Genomic DNA, 16,913 nt, shown 5'->3' with positions numbered 1-16,913 from the left:
AAGCCTTATGTATAACCTGTTCCATATTAGGCTTTGAAAAGATTGCATTAAGTTTTGCATTGCTACATATTGTTTAAGATTTGTGTTTTGATTTAATGCTCTCAGAGCTCAATGAAGAGAAAGAGTCACTGGTCAGAAAAAAAAAGCTTTTTAAAAGGTTCTGGTCCAGGAGCCATCTCAGTGGGCAGCAAGGCCTCAGATTGCTGAATGTTTTATTGAGTCACTCTTATACGCCTACCCTTTCCTGTCTTGTAACAGTTTGCAGTTTTGACTATCTGACATTACTAACCGTTGCATATCTAACAGATTACAACTGTCAGTGAGTCTGCATAACAGAGGCTGGTGTCTTCTTATGGGGAGAACATACATTCAAAGCTCATATCGCAATTTCCCCTGTCTTTTCTTTCCTCCTTTTCATCACCTTCTGCTCAGGAATCTGAATCATCAGTTGTGATATTTCAACGAAGTGTGGGGGCCCCCTCCGAAAAGTTAAAATTCAAATGTATGTTTGGGGGATGCCACATTTATCTGGCACACAATAAACCACTGTCAGAGAATTGTTTCAAGACTCAATAGTGGGGACATATGTAAGGGGGGGGTTGGAATTGGGGGTGGAGGAAAACTTTGTTCCAGTAATGATGAAATCATCATCATACCACAGGCACATTAAGGCCAGGACAGGAGACACTAGCTCCCTGTTAAAATGATTCCCATAAGAACTTGACTCTTTCATCTTCTTATTGTAGTGCAGTTAAGCAAATGAAATGTTAAAGCCATGTGAAGTAAATAACATAATCAACAATGATTTACTATTGTTCTTTCATAGGGTTGTGACCCAAACCTAAATAAAGGCTTCTAAAATTGTCTGGGTTTGGATGTGTTCCTGATGTTACAGAAAACCGAAAGGAAGAGAAAACTCCAAGAGTGGACTATGGCTTTTGTTTTTATTACCATTATTGCTACTGCTCAGCACTTTTAAAACCTGGAACTGCCTTACTCTTAATGTTGCATGGTGGATCGAGGCAGTCATGTCTAATGCTGAGGCTGGTGTTATGTTGACAGACAAGTCTAGTGACTGTTTAAAACTGCAGGTAGAGAGAGGGTTTATAATTGAGAATTAGAAATGCTTTGTCTTGGGTTTGGACTATGGGACCACATTTTCACACAATCAGAGATCATAAGACTGTAGGTTTTTTCAGAACTTAGAGGTCCTCTACGTAGTACAACCTCCTCATTTTACAGATGAAGAAACAGAGGGGAAGGGAGGTTAAGCCTAATGTGGAAGAGCTGGGATTCTGACCTGGGGACCAAGGTCCTTTGATTCTAAATTCTGCTATTTTTACCATATAATGCTGTCTCTTCAGATATGGGGAAATTATACTTTGAAAACCTTCATAGCTGCATTAAAATTGCAATTGCTTCTTTCTTGTATTTATTATGGATTATTCTGTCTTTCCATCTGCAGGAAAGAGTTTCACCCTGACAATAACTGTCTTCACAAATCCCCCCCAAGTTGCCACCTACCACAGAGCTATTAAGGTTACAGTAGATGGGCCTCGGGAACCAAGAAGTAAGTACTTGCCTTTCTGTTAAATACAGTGATAGTACAGATAGATATGTGGAAAATATATGCTCCTGAGTGGGGATATTGAATTCATCCTCAGCAACATAGTTTTGGATGTATGATTTCTTTACCAAATACACTATTTCCATCTAACTTCAGTGGAGGAACAGTTAGAAAAAATTTCCAGTTAGTGGGAAATAAAATTACAGACCCATCCTTTGCCACAAGACAACTAATGCATCTGAGACACTGGGAAGAGAATTCATAATCATTCTTTAGCTGGAAGTCACTTTTATAAGAACTTCAATATGTCTGTTTCATAATAATGAACAGACTAGATCCACAAGACCCAAGGTGGAAAACAACAAACCGTTAAAAAATCTTGGGCTCAGTCGAAAGCACTTGTATATGTTTCCCATGGCCTAAGAATGTGTTTTAACTCTTCTATTCGCCCACTCATTCCCTTTATAAAGAACATACTCCTTAATTATAAAAAATTTATTTGCAAATGATAACTTGCTTGATTGTTACAACACAGTTGTTTGGTCATGTTCCAGTAATTGTTATAGATAGCTTCTGCTAACAGATATAGTCTGACTTGGTTTAATCTGTCTTGGTTTATTTGTCTGTCTGGGCATCCGGCAGCTTTAGCCAGCAATCATTTTTATATCATGTATATACTCCACATAGACCAATATGCCTCAATCTAAATTAGAGCAGATTTTTCAAAAATCCTCAGACAAACTGATTAGAACAAATCTGACCTACCTGTATTTAAATATATTTAGAGATTAAAGATTATTCGATGTATAAACCACATTAAAAATCATGTCAATGAAAGCATCACTTTCACCACTCTGCCTTTGATGAGTAAATACATGTGAGACAGAGCCATTGCTCTTAACGTGTTTAATTTGTGGCAGAGGTACCGTTGGAAGAATTATCTGACACAGAGCGCACACCTGTCTAGATGGCAAAAATTGACCACCTTTTCTTCCCTTACAATGGGGAGACAAAGGCTTGCAAGGTCTTATCTCTGCTAGGACTACACAGCATCTCCATGAGTAGTGAGAACAACCACATACCTCTCCTCCTATGGCTGCTGTCTCTCTTCATGAAGGCTGTCTGCCTGCCTGGGCTGGGGAGGTTTCCTGCTTCAAAACTGAGTCTTTGAGGTTTTTGTTTTTCTCCTCCTTTCATGTGCATGGCGTCCTTCCAAGTTCACAAAGTTGGGTCAGTGCTAGTTCTGTCTTTTCAGCTTGGGATCCTCCTATTCAGAGGTGGATGACCCACACATCTGTAAGAGCCTGAGGTTGTTAGACTTATAAGGGAGGTTAGCCCATTAGATGAATGAAGGATAGCTTCGGGTTCTTATATGAATGGGCCTGGGGCTTTCCCTGATTTCGAAGGCAGGGATGACCACCTGTGTTGGAGAATGCCTATTTGCCCATTTTATCCAACCCATGAAGTCCTGAAGAGGCAGGGAAGTTCACTTGTAATATGCATAAAGTGGGGCACTTGTTATTTTAATATTTCTCCTTAAATAACATACATCTTTTTAAAATACGTTTCTTACTGATCCGAGGCTTCCTGTTTTGGTTTTGGCGAAAACAATATAAAGTATGAGTGCATATGTGTTGGTAATTAGGAGTACTGAGAGGACAAATACAAGAAAAGATAGATATGCCTTCAAGTGGAATCAGTTTTCCTTGAAGACATGACAAAAGATGAGAAGATCCTGTGACCTGGGAAGGAAGTAATCACTTTAGGAGGAATGACACAGGAGGTCATCTTTATGTAACTGCTTTTTTAAAAAACATTTTTTGTTACATTTGAATTCAAAGCTGTTCCTTTCCCTCCCTCCCCAGTCTGCACTAGAAAAAGCCAACACTTGACACAGAAATATTATGAGAAACTATAAAATACATAGTTGTGTATATCACTTCTTTCTCTGGAGGTGGATACATCTTCCTTCATAAGTCCTTTGTAGTTGATTTGAATATTCATATAATTCAGAATAGCTTGGTCATTCACATTTACTCTTTGAATAATATGCTGTTACTGTATACAACTGTATACAATGTTCTCTTGGTTCTGCTCGTTTCGTTCTTCATTATTTCAAGCAAGTCTTTTCATGTATTTCAAAAATCAAGTTGCTCATCATTTCTTATAGCACACTAGTATTCCATCACAATCATATATCACAATTTATTCAGCCATTCTCCAATTGATAGGCATCCCTTCAATTTCCAATTCTTTGCTACCACAAAGAGAGCTGCTATAAATATTTTAGAACATACGTTTTTTTTTTTCCTTTTTCCTTGATCACCTTGGGAAATAGACCTACTAGTGGTATTGCTGGGTCAGAGGGTATACATAGTTTTATAACTCATTGAATAATTACAAATTGCTCTCCAAAATGGTTGTATCAGTTAACAGTTCCACTAACAATGATTGCTTTTCAATATTCTTCTGTTGCCCTGGGAAATTTACTTAGTTCCTCTGTGAACTAAGAACAATAGCATTACTTTATAGAAATGAAGGGGGCAAAGTAGACCACCTAGCAGCCACCCTTTCCAATTTTAAAACCCATAGTACTAATTTATTGTGGGAATAAATTAGTTGATGTTTATCAAGAATACCAGTACTTTCAAACTGGAAAAAACTCTATTGGGGAAATTAAGGTTTGGGTGTGTGAAACAGTCACTTTGGCATCAACTTATGTTTAAGGTACCAAAGCTCTTTTGTTGACTAAACTCCTACTCTAACATTTCTGAATGACATTTTGTGGAAATCCAAGAGGTGTCTATGGGTAACTAGATGTCGTGTTCATGATATCATGGAGTACTTTTCAGGAGGGGAGCAGGAAGTGGAAATTGAAGACCTAGCAAATTCAGAACAAATTTCCAGGTGACTCCAATATCAGAAGGCACCTTAAACAGAACCAGCTTTTCCAATTTGATTACTCAACACTGCATCCATCCTTTTCTGTCCTCCCTTTCCCAGCAGCCTTAGCTTTGCTGGACACCAAACATGCTTGGTATTCTGCTTTCCCTTTGCTTTCTCTCTTTGATTTCAAAGACTTCAGGTGTCTTAAGATGGAGAGTCATTTACATTTTTATACAATGAATTAAACAATATTTTGTTTTAGAGAGAGTTCATCTAGTGTTAAATTAAGTAGACTGGAGCCCTCCAAAATTCAGATTGTCTAATTTTGTAGTATTTTCTTGCAGACAATGTGGAAAAACCTTTAACAAGAAATTCCTTGAGAGAGAACCAGAGAATGAGTCTACTAATAAGAAAATTTCAGATTTTTTTTAAAATGTAGGATTTTTATTTTTTAAGTGGAAAATTTTGCCACAGAAACTAGTCTATTGCGATGGGTTGAACCAACCGAGGATTTTGCTCTCCTAATTTAGTGTTAATGGAACGTCACTCTTACCTAAAATGGCTTGACTATTTGTTGAAGGCTTGCTCTCATCCTACCAACTCTTCCATCCAGCTTTTGTTTAAGTAGAGAATTGGAGAGTTAGGTTTTAGTTGGTATAGATTTTCTTTTTAATCAGCAGTTCTGCATATGATAGGTGAAATGTCTTGTTGTTTTGGAGGTTTCTTTAGAGTAAGCCCTCAAATTCTCTTGATGGGATGTCACTTTTAAGAGATGAATAACTCTGTAAAGCAAACTGCCCATACTACAGGTTTTACACAAGTGCTTGTTTCTCCTAGTGAGACGTCAGCTCCAATTTCTGCACATTAGTAAATGACACTAATCAGCATTATAAATAATGCCTTAAGCCTGCATCCACATGGACTGGGGAAAGTAAGGTAGAACAGATGCTAATTATGATTCTGTTATAACAAAACAAAACAACAAGGACAAAATTCCCTGCAGTTGGCCATACTTCAGCTGAACAATGCCCCCTCTCTGAGGTCTGGCCTATTGTCACCTCTGCTGAGATCTTTTTATTCAGAAATCTGAAGGGCTTCATCTTTCTGTGTTTTCTGTCTCTGGCCGCTGAACCGGTGTTGTCACTTCACAAACAACTCCTTTTCTTAATACACACATCTGGCGTTGGCAGTTGGACTAACTTCATAAGAGCACACGATCATCACTCATTACAAGATTAAAAAGTACCCTATGGCATCATTGATGTTTTTTCACTTTGATCTTTTGCAGTTGTGATTCATCTCAGTTATAAAACTTCCCTTTAAAGGAACACAGCCGATGACTTATTAGGACCTTCATCTTAAGCAGTGTAAACATGAAAACGGTGCGCATCTTTACAGAATGTCATTTACTTTCTTTGCCGGCTTATCATTTTAAGACATGACATCATGCTGAAGATCCCAGATTTGTAAGTCTTGTTTTCAGGCAAGACTTTTTGACCTTATGTTGGTGAGTTAACTTGAGAGAATCAATAGCATGTACTTTCCCAAAGACATCATCTTCAGCGCTGGCAGCGGTAATGTCACCAAAGACATCTTACTTGGTCAGACATCAGTTTCTGTTAGCAATCTGCTATCTATTTAAGCACCTGGTTCCACCTCTCTGCCTAATTTAAAAGATTCTCATAAGGAAGGAGAAGCTTGGTAGCAAAATCTATAGTTTGTTATTGTGGTGCTCCCAAAGAAGGGTAGCAGTATTGACATACACTACTGAGAATCTTTCATGAAGGGTTTTGTCAGCATGAGAGAACTCCCCATATGGGAACGTCTTCCACCATTCCTTCATATTAACAATCCATCTATAACATAAATTAAGTACTAGGGACTTCTTGCCTGAGGCACATTCAGGTAAGATGGCTTTTTATGATTGCAGAATTATTTCATGTCAGGGCAGATTTTGAACCCAGGTCTTCCTGATTTCATCCACTAGTCAGCCATTTCAACAAGCATTTGTTAAGCACCTACTATGTGCTAGGCACAGTGCTAATTGCTAGGGATATAAAGAAATGCAAAAACACAGTCCTGCAGAAAGTAGGACCTGTCATGAAGCTTTGAGGAAGCCAGGAAACAGATGGGATGATGGGGGAAGTTCATTCCACACATGGGAGGCAGCCAGTATAAAGACACAGAGATGGAAGATAGAGTGTACTGTGTGACACACTGCAAGTAGGCCTGTGGAGTTGTAAAGTGGGTAGAAGGGAATAAAGAGTAAGAAAACTAGGATGATAGGGAGGGGCAGAGTTATGAATGCTTTAAATGCCAAAAGGAGGACATTATATTTGATGTTCTAGGCAAGAGGTGACAGAGAATCACTAGAGAATATTGCCTCTGTTGATAACATAGGAGATATTTTAAAAAATCCCTCCCCTTCTTTTCTATCTCCATCTTTAATTTCTTTTCACTCCTTATATTCTAAATTTCATTTTAATATACCTTTTCTTGCCTTGTGTGAAGGAATAAGTCATAGCTCCATCCCTTTTCTTCCCCTCTCCCCTTGAATTTAGAAATCTCCCTTTCAGTCATAGCAGCCTTATTTTGATTTGAATACTTTTGTAGCAGATCAAATGTATTTTGGGTAGGCTATACCATTATAATCAATGTGGAAGCCCTTTTTTTCATCTATTCAACGAGTTCTTATGGCCACTTCTTGCCCTATGTATGCCACTTTATATTAGAAGAACAAAACTTGATTTTCTTGGGGAAAAGATATTTACTGAACATTATGAATTAAAAAAAAATGTTTTCTATGTATCGAGGTGGTCATTGGACCACAAAAATGTTAAGCAATTAATCTGGCTACACAGTCTAGTCCATTCTTGAATGAACTAGCCTGGAAATTTTATTCTTTTTATACCTTCTAGCTTAGAAAACATCTATTTTCCTACATATTTACAGGCATAATCCCCAGCATAAGCAAGTGAGAATCTGAGAGTTCTTATGTGTACCTTGGGGAGCCGAATCATGTTTTTTGCCAAAGGAGAAAGAAAACCTTTGTTCTTTATACCTTCTTCTCTGCTATGTCCTTTTATTCTTATTCTGCTCCCCAGGTACTATCTACATAGAAGAGATGAAACCCTTCAAATGCTTCTTTTCCTTGTCTTCTTTCTGTTCCTTCAGGCCGTTGGTCCCAGGCTTAGGCTGCCACATTGCTTCTGCTTGGCCGTCTTCCCTACTTTCAAATGGGTCTAGAGTTTAGGGGAGTGGGAGGCCACCTGGGAGGGTAAGTATTTGGTCTTGTTTTTATAGTTAGGACTGCCTTAGTCCACTGGCTCACATTGCTAGGAGAAGAAGCTTGAGTGTTTCAGCTGACGCTGTGTGTTATTTTTTTCATTCCCTTGCATGCTCAGCTCCCTTGGTCTTTGATTATTTACTTAACTCCTTGGAGAAATTTTCTCTACTCCCTATTCTGGAGGTGTTTTCAGAAAGAGAAGTAAAGTTTACTATTTTAAGTATTGAGTTCTGAGACAGAATAGTTCAAGCAAGGCATTATCTCATTTTTCTACAATGTACCTCCCTTTATAGAATCTCAATTGAGATTCTGTGCCTTATTAAACTTTGTTAAGCACTTACAATGTGCCAGGTACTGTGTATACAAAGATAGGCAAAAACAGTCCCTGATCTCAAGAAGCTTACAGTCAAATGGGGGATACAACATGCCAACAACTATAAACCATCAAGATATATATAAGGTAAATTGGAGGTAATGTCAGAGGAAGACACTAAGATTAAGGAGGACTGGGAAGGGCTTCTTTTAGAAGGTGGGATTCTCTCTTCTATATCTGAAATAAGCCTTCACTAGAAGGCCTTCCATGGTAGAAGACTTACTATCTCATCAGTAGCCCATTCCATTTTAAAACAGCTCTAAACGTTAGACATTTTTCTTTATGTGGCACTGAAATCTCCTTCTTTGCAACTTTTACCTTTTCCTTCTGGTTCTCCTATTCAGGGCCTAGCAGAACAAGTCTAATCCTCTTTTCAAACATGACTTGAAGATGGCTATCGTATCTTCCCTAGGTTTTTTTGTTTCTAGTCTAAGCATTCTCAGTTCCTTCAAACTGTATTTGTGTGGAATAATTTATAGTTCTTTTATCATACTGGGCATTCTCCTTTAGGCATGATCTAGTCGATCGATATCCTAAAAATATGGCAACCACATTTTAAAATCATTGAAGAATACAGAGGGACTATCTTCTTCCTCGTTTCAAACTTCGTGCATCCATTAATGTGCTTAAGATCTCATTGGCATTTTTCGCTACTATGTCACAACTATTAACTCATGTTGAGTTTGCAATTCAAAGTATTTTTCACATTATTCTTTTTCTCATTCTTTATAAATATGTGTGTGTATGCATGCGTGTGTGTGTGTGTGTGTGTGTGTGTGTATCTCCCATCTTGTAGTTGACTTTTTGGATCTAAGGGTAGAAATTTACATTTATCTTAATTTAATTTCATTCCAGTGACTGTCATTGTGATAATAAAGGAATGAAGGCAATTGAGGGTTAAGTAATTTCTACTCCTTATTTCAGATGCTTTCTGTAGAAGCTCAGCCATAATCCTTCCTCCTTTATTGCAGTGCTCTGATCCTTCAGGAGTCCTGTGGGGTGAGAGAGTTGAATATTTTCAGACTTTCAGTGAAGGGCTAGCTTCATGGCATTTGGTTGCTCCTCACTGATGAATGCTTATTTAAAGGCGTCAACATGTGAGGTAAGGCAGAGAATAAGTAAAAATGTGTTGGATGAAGGGATTAAGGAAGAAGCTACCAAGGGCAGATGGTATGCCAAAAATAGGTCCAGCATCTAGGGTCTTTCTGTTTGCAGGAACAATTTGGAGATCTTATTACAGACCTTGGACTATACCTCTGAAGACACTGACTCTTTAGTTTAAGATGGTGGCAGAAAGGGCCTTGATTTCCTTAACTTACAGAATTCTTCCTGAGTTCTTTGCTGTACTGCCTGTGAGATGCATAAATGCACCTTGGGCTTGTTCAAATACTATACTCTTTATGTACTCCACAGTCAACCCAGATGAATAGGAGTTTGCCTGGAATAGATGATAACCATTTGACCAACCGACTTGTAAAACATGCAGTAATGTTTGAAGGTTTTTTTTCTTAAAGGGGTAGGGGGTATTGTCTTTTAGACTTACTGCAATAATAGTTCTTAGGACACTCCCTGCCCCCCTCCTCGCCCACATGCCTCCATTCCCCCCACCCTCCTGCCCCCCCTGCCCCCCCCTTCTCCCCAAGAGAAGAATGGAAGGAGGAGGAGGCTAGAGGTGGTAGTGGAGGTTATGTCTGGTGTTGGTGGAATGTGCTCATGAGTAGAACAGCTTTAAATCTCTTTCAGAGGCTTTTTTTTTTTTTTTTTTTTGTTGACTGACTGTCAGGAGCCGGGAAGATGGCCAAGAAGGAAATGACACATCGAGAGGCATTTTGTGTTGTGCAACATTCTGGGGAACTGATGCAAGGATATATAGCCTGTTTACACATTCCTCCACTAGAAGACTGCATGGCAGTAATTTAATTCAGTAACACATGGCATGCTACAGCAAGGAAAGCTATACCCTTCACATCCTTTCCTAGCAAATTATCACAGCAGTTAAAACATACTTCATGCTTTGTCCCTTCTTTGGAGGCTTCCCTGGTCTGTCTTCAGAAGACATAACCTTCTCTGCCCCTGGTATCTGAATACACTTTTTTTCCCAGTGGGGTAAGCTCATGTTCATGAAGAGTTGTCATTTTCAGAACATTTTCCATGTACATATGTTTCAGTTGATATATTTATTTTATACTAAATATAGTAGGGCCAGTTTTTCAAGTGATAAGTATTCTGAAAGAAAGCACATGTATGTGAGTTTCTGGATGGGGTAATAGTTGGGTAGAAGTTAGAAGTTTTTCATTCTTAAAACCATGTCAAACATTTGTGAGATGAATTTTGCTCCAAAGCTCCCCCCCACCCCACACCCAGGCAGAGGAGATCTTTTCAGTCATATTCTTGGAGTCGACCAAAAGATATTACTTCTTATCCTTGAGGGGACTTGAATTAGTAATTTTTTTGGTACTATGACACTTGTTAGAATCATTAGTTTAGAACTGAGGGAAACTTTAGAGATCATTTAGACCAATCCCCCCTAATTTTACAGATGAGGAAACTGAAGCCCAGAGAGAAGTGACTTGTCCAAGGTCATACAAGGGTTAAGTAGCAGAGATTCTAATTCAGTCATCTAACTCCAAATTCATTGTACCATGTAACCAGTCCTTGAATTAAGCCTGAAGTGAAGTATATATGTTCTACTCTTTTAAAAAATGCTTTTTAAAATTTTGGATTTAACAAACACCAACAAATGAGCATTTCCATTTACAAAATAAGGCAGAAAAAATATATGAATAAACAAATTTTCATAAATATATGAAACTATTAATTTCTGAGATTCTCTTGTTGAAAAGCATATATTCATAGAAATTGATATGGTTGGTGCCCATCTTAGAGCACTATTGTTTAATATAATATAAACCCTGTAAACCATTATAGATATACTATAAACTGAAGCATAGATATATGCATTACTGTTCACTTAAAACCTTACTGTATTTTATCTGGAGAGGTTTTGGGGTGGAGAAATATATCACTTAGAATTGTCAAGTCAGTTTCCCAGCTGAGAAAAGATATTCCAAATTATTCAGATAGTTTATAGAATTTAATAAGTACAAGGGAGATTAAAGATTATCTGGTTTAATGGAATTATTTTGCAGAATGTTTGAGCCTGGCCCAAGATTACATTAGTAGTAAGTGGTAGAGGTGAGACTAGAACCTGTCTGCCAAACCCCTCTGATGCTTTACTCACGACGCTTTGCTCTGTTCAGAACATTCATTCTAGTATCCTGGGCAGCATCGAAGGCCTTTGAGGTGCCTCAAGAAGGTGGCTGCTTAGGTGGTGGTTGTTGTTTTGGGAGGTAGGAACAAAGAAGGTCCCCTCAAAACATACCTCTTCTACTCTGGCTGCTGCCAGCAAGCTCCTTTAACAAGAGGAAAAGCATTTTATTTTGCAATGAAAAATTGTCTTCAAGTGCAAATGTATTACACATTCACCATCTGACAATGGTATCTTCTGGACCACAGGGCTCCCTGCACAAATTGTAGGTGTTGAGATACTAGAGTCTGAGGAATGTTGTCTGAGTTGTTTATAACAAGGAATAACAGTCATGTATATTTCTGCTTTATTTCCCATCCTCCTCCCTAAAACATTGATGCTGACACTTAAGAGCTCTCTGTCTCTCTCTGCCTCGGTCTGTCTCTGTCTCTGTCTCTGTCTCTCACACACACACACACACACACACACACACACACACACACACACGTGGGTGAAACAGCGTAGAAGACGCAGAGTATGGTTTTGCAGCTTTTTGACACTGGTGCTCCTGGCTTGCCTTTTAGACTTCCTTCTAGGAGACTTCTAATTCTGATAATGTAACATCTAACTGCATCTGGAAATAGGGGTAGAAAAGATAGGCATTTGCCTAGAGTATTATATGCAAAGGAGTTGGGGAGTGGGGAGGCACAGTATTGCTCTAATAGTGCTTTTTTAAATACATATATTCTTAATGCTGGAAAATTATGCCTTTCATGGCATATAGCTATTTATTTTGTGATAAATCCAAGTTGCACGTGTTGTATGGAACGTTGAAAGCCTTTGGTGGAAAGTAACTCATAGGGAACACATTTTTCAAAAGTTGCCTAGGGCTCACAAATACATTGAGTGAGTGGGCTCTGCTTCTGTCTAACTCACTGAGTTGAGTTCCCAGGAAGGTGTAAAATAACTGATTCCCTTAAAGCAGACTTTTATAGAGGGAAAAAGGGAGGAAAATGGCAAAAAGCTAATGAGCATCTGAATATGGGGAGGGAGGAAAGGGATTTGGAAAGGGGAAGGTTGGGGGTGGTACTGGAGACAAACTTTGTGGACTTTACAGTTTTGCTCAGCATGGAGCCCCCTAGGATAGGAAAAAAATTTTTTTTAATGTATTTTAACTCTGAAAAGCTATTGTGCATGAAGACTTTTATTCTTTTTTATTGAGATAATTTTTTTCCCCTCACTCTGTTTAGAGTATATTGCAATTTCACCTGCCATAGGGTTAGACATTTCCCTGGTGACTCTCCCATAGATTATAGGGATTTTTAACTTGGGGTCCATGAACTTAAAAAAAAAAGATAACTGTATTGTAATATGATTGTTTCCTTTGTGATTTTATGTATTTTACTTTATTCATTAAAACATTATTTTGAGAAGGAATTCATAGGCTTCATGAAACAAAAATGTTTTATTAAGAACCCCTGTCATAAAATGTATCAGGTCTGGTCCAATATATATAGGGAACAGGCATGTGTCTACATAACATGATGGGGGGCACTGAAAACCCCTCCCCAAACTCTCTTCCCACAAAACATCTTTTTCATCAGTGTCTAAAATTCCTGTCCTTGGTCACTCCTGATTTAGGGCTTTATCTCACATTAATTTAGGAAGAGAGTTAGCAGAGAGCAGGGCCCTTAAGGAATGGAACACAGGACAGAAATATCTTATTGGTAAGGGAAAGATATTGAACTGGGAATGCCATTCAGGACTATAGGAATGTTACCATGAAAGGTTCTTGGGTCAGGAGTCAGTGTGGGACCACTGAGAATCTGGAGGGGATGGATAGAAGAGAGTATGCTGGGAAAAAGTGGAAGAGAAAGTGGGGCATGAGGAAGGATGAAAACAAATGTTGGGTACTAACACTTTAGCCTTGGCTATCTCTGCCTCGTGACTTCCTTTAGCTCTCAGTAAAGGCCCATTTATAAGAAGCCTTTCCCAGTCTTTATTAATTTTAGTGATTTTCTCTGTTGATTATATCCCATTTATCCTGCCGATATCTTGTTTGTACATGTTGTCTCTTCCATTAGACTGTGAGCTCCTTGAGAACGTGGACTGTCTTTTGCTTTTCTCCATCTCCCCAATGCATGGCACAATGCCTGGTGATAGATGAGGTACTTAACGTTTATTGACTGAACTTGAGCCAGGGGTTCTTAACTTTTTTGTATCATGGACCCCTTCCTTTGTCAATCTGATCAAGCTTATAGACCCCTTCTCATAACCATAACTTTAAATACATAAAATAAAATATGTAGGATTATAAAGGAAATGAATATATTCAAATAGTTATCAAAATTTTTTTTTTTTGCTTTTTGGTGAGGCAGTCGGGGTTAAGTGACTTGCTCATAGTCACCAAAATATTTTTTTTTGAAGTTAAAGGACACTAGGTTAAGAACCCCTGCTACAGACTGACCCTGAGATGCACAGTCTGTTGTATGGGCTAGACAACTCAGTCGTTGATGCCCCAGGCCTCATGGCCTTTCACCCACTGGAGGGCCAGCCAAAACAAGCTTATTACCATCGCTTCTCAGAGGTCTCCTCTCCCGCAGTTTAATTTGGGATGAGGAATATTATTGAAAGTCTTCAGTACTCCTCTGTTTTCCAGGTAGTTTTCCCAAAATAGGATTAGGATATGTTATTATAGTATGTAGATATTGGTGTGCCTGAGGGTGTTGGGAAAATGGGAGTAGAAATCTATGCGACTATTATCCATCTCTGTATACAATTGGAACTACATTTCTGTGATTGTGATGTCTTTATACTTTTTTTTTTTTGCGGGAGTCGGGGGGAGGTCGGGCTTTGAGGCCAGAAAATGTTTCTGTCAGATAAAAAGCATTGAAATCGAAGGAATGGCTAAAGTGCACGGATTGAAGAAGATATTATTATAACAGCTACCATGTGTATAGTGGCTTAAAGTTTGCAAAGTCCTGATATTATTGTCTCACGCCACCCTCACAACAATTCTGTGAGGTAGGTGCTGTGGATATTATTATTCCCATTTTATAGATGAGGAAACTGAACTCAGAGAGTTTAGGTGACATCTATAGTTACAAAACCAGCGAATGTTAGAAGTGGGATGTAAACCCAGTGCTCTCCTGACCCTAAGTCCAATATATTCTTTATACCACTTCTTAAGAGAAAAGAGCTATCTCCAGGGTGGGGCAGCACCCTGGGTAATAACCTACTCCTTGTACCTTTTGGGGGATGAGGGAATCTCTCCATGTTTTGGCGACTAAGCAGCTGAGTTGTCTGAGAGATAACCCTGGGGTTGGAGGGAGGTGGAGGAGTTGTTGGAAGTGGCAGGTACTTCTTCAAAAACAAACAAAATCTAAGGTATTCATGTACACACAATAAAGGAAAAGCTGAGACTGACTCCATGGTAGGAGGTTCTTAGGATCACAGATGTAGGGCCAGAAGGAATGACAGAGATGGTCTAGTCCAACAACTCCAGAGAACTGAGGCCCAGAGAGTTTAAATGACATTAAGGTCACACAGGTAGAAAGTAGCTGACTTGAGAAGACCTCAAGTCCAGTGATCCAAGTTTGGCAGCCCTGTACCCTGCACAGAGAGTTTCTCTCTCCTTCTTTCTACATGTTCTCTCAGCAGAAGAGGGGCATTTAGGCGGCAGTGGATAGAGCACTCAGTCTGAGTTCAAGCTCCAGGCTCAGACACTTACTAGCTGTGTGACCCTGGGCAAGTCACTTTAACCTCTGTGTACCTCAGTTTCCTCATCTATAAAATGGGGATAATAATAGCACCTCCCTCCCATGGTTGTGAGAATCAAGTGGAATAATAATTGTAAAGTGCTTAGCATAGTGCCTGACACATAGTAAGTACTATATTAGCTATTATTATTATTATTTTTAGCAGAAGGACAAGGCATTTTTGAGGTTTAGACAAGAATTTGTCATTGTGCTCCCTGTGTATTATGGTTGTCCAGAGACTTCAAGACTTTTGGCAAAACATATGTGACTTATCTTGTAACAGAATGAATACCCACACACCATGGACAGTGAAATTTTTCTAGCATTTAGAAAAAGTAATATTCCCTCAGTGTGCCTGCCCCTCTCCATGTTGTACCCTAGGTGGCTGCTTCCAGGTGACTAACTTAGGTTACCTGGTACCTTTTTGTGATTTTTCCCCCCTTTGTTTTTCCCTCAGTAAAAATATTAAAGGAAGTATGTGTTTGTATGTGGGGGTGGGGACGAAGTGAGGAGGTATGGGAGCATACTCTGTGTGTGTGTGTGTGTGTGTGTGTGTGTGTGTGTGTGTGTGAGAGAGAGAGAGAGAGAGAGAAGATGTGTGTGTGGATGTGTGTGTGTGAGAGAGAGTGAGTTTGGGTATGAGAGTGAGTGTGTATGTGAGAGAGAGAGAGACAGAGAGAGAGAGAGAGAGAGAGAGACAGAGAGAGAGAGATTAGCTGTATGTTCTGCACAACTCAAGGATAGCTATGAGTAGAAAGAGTAGTTTTCTGAGTAGAAAATGAGCGCCTCTAGAATACTGTGGGGTAAAGAGTTTAGATAAGTCACTTAACTTTTCTAGGCCTCAGTTTATCCATGAAACAAAGGAGTTGTTCTGGATGACCCTTAAGTCTGTGATCCCATGTGTATACAAATGAAAAGGGCTGTGGAGATGGGAGTCTGGATAACTGCCAACTTTGAAGAAAAAGTTGGAGATCCTGCACCTAGAATTTGGATTTCTAATGGCCACTGAGTTCTTTAGCATCTTTAGTTGCCTTTGAATCTCGCCTTCATTGTTCTCATCAAAACAGTATTGCCTCCTGGGAGAAGATTTTTCAAGGTACCTCAGCTCAACATTTAGAGATAAGTAAGAATAGTTCATATTTGCAGTGGGGGATTGGTTCTGGCTCAGGGATGCTGAGAACTTGGCAATGACTGATTTCAAATTTCTGCTGCTCTCTTAATGACTTCTAAGCATATGCACTTAACCTCACTTTGCCTCAGTTTCCTCATCCTTTAAATGAAGAGCCATGTAAAAGACTGATTTCATAGGCTGGCTCTGAGGAGTAGCTCCTGAGGAATGATCATAAAGCACTTGGCAAACATGAAGGGCTGTGTAAATACTAAATAGTAATTATATAGCGCCTTTCTGCCAAGGAGCTCCAAGCACTTAGACATTACCTCACTAATTCTCCTAACATCTCTGTGAGGGAGACTTTATACTTTTACAGGTGGAGAAATTGAGGCATAGACAAGTGAAAAATAAATAAAATATTAAAGGAGTAATTTGCCCTAGGCCAAGATGTAAGTTAGCAAATAGATGGTAGGGAATAGTCTAGCCCATAGTTCATGGTCCCCAACTCTGTTCTGTCGCATCTCCCTGATGCCTGTCTTACTGAGATTAGAGCCACAGTTGACATTGAACCTTTCCCTTCCCCCTTTCATTTTTGGATGATGTTTTGAGATAGTTTTTGCCCTAGAGGCAAACCCGATGATGCAGCAGCATTGCTAAATCACACAGTCAGTTTTAAGGCACTTGA

The 16,913-nt window shown here is 39.1% G+C and overlaps 1 protein-coding gene across 1 annotated transcript in view; it reads left to right on the top strand.

Annotated features, from left to right (window-relative positions):
• RUNX2 (runt related transcription factor 2) overlaps window positions 1–16,913 on the top strand; it is a 168,140-nt gene that overhangs the window by 20,570 nt on the left and 130,657 nt on the right. Inside the window, exon 3 of the mRNA XM_027838341.1 lies at window positions 1,466–1,570. Coding sequence (XP_027694142.1) covers window positions 1,466–1,570 — 105 coding nt within the window. The remainder of the gene's footprint in view (window positions 1–1,465; window positions 1,571–16,913) is intronic.

The sequence above is a fragment of the Vombatus ursinus genome, unplaced genomic scaffold (assembly GCF_900497805.2).
Source record: "Vombatus ursinus unplaced genomic scaffold, bare-nosed wombat genome assembly UNPS02014826.1, whole genome shotgun sequence".
NCBI lineage: Eukaryota > Metazoa > Chordata > Mammalia > Diprotodontia > Vombatidae > Vombatus > Vombatus ursinus.
This window is presented reverse-complemented; position numbering and strand designations above follow the sequence as displayed.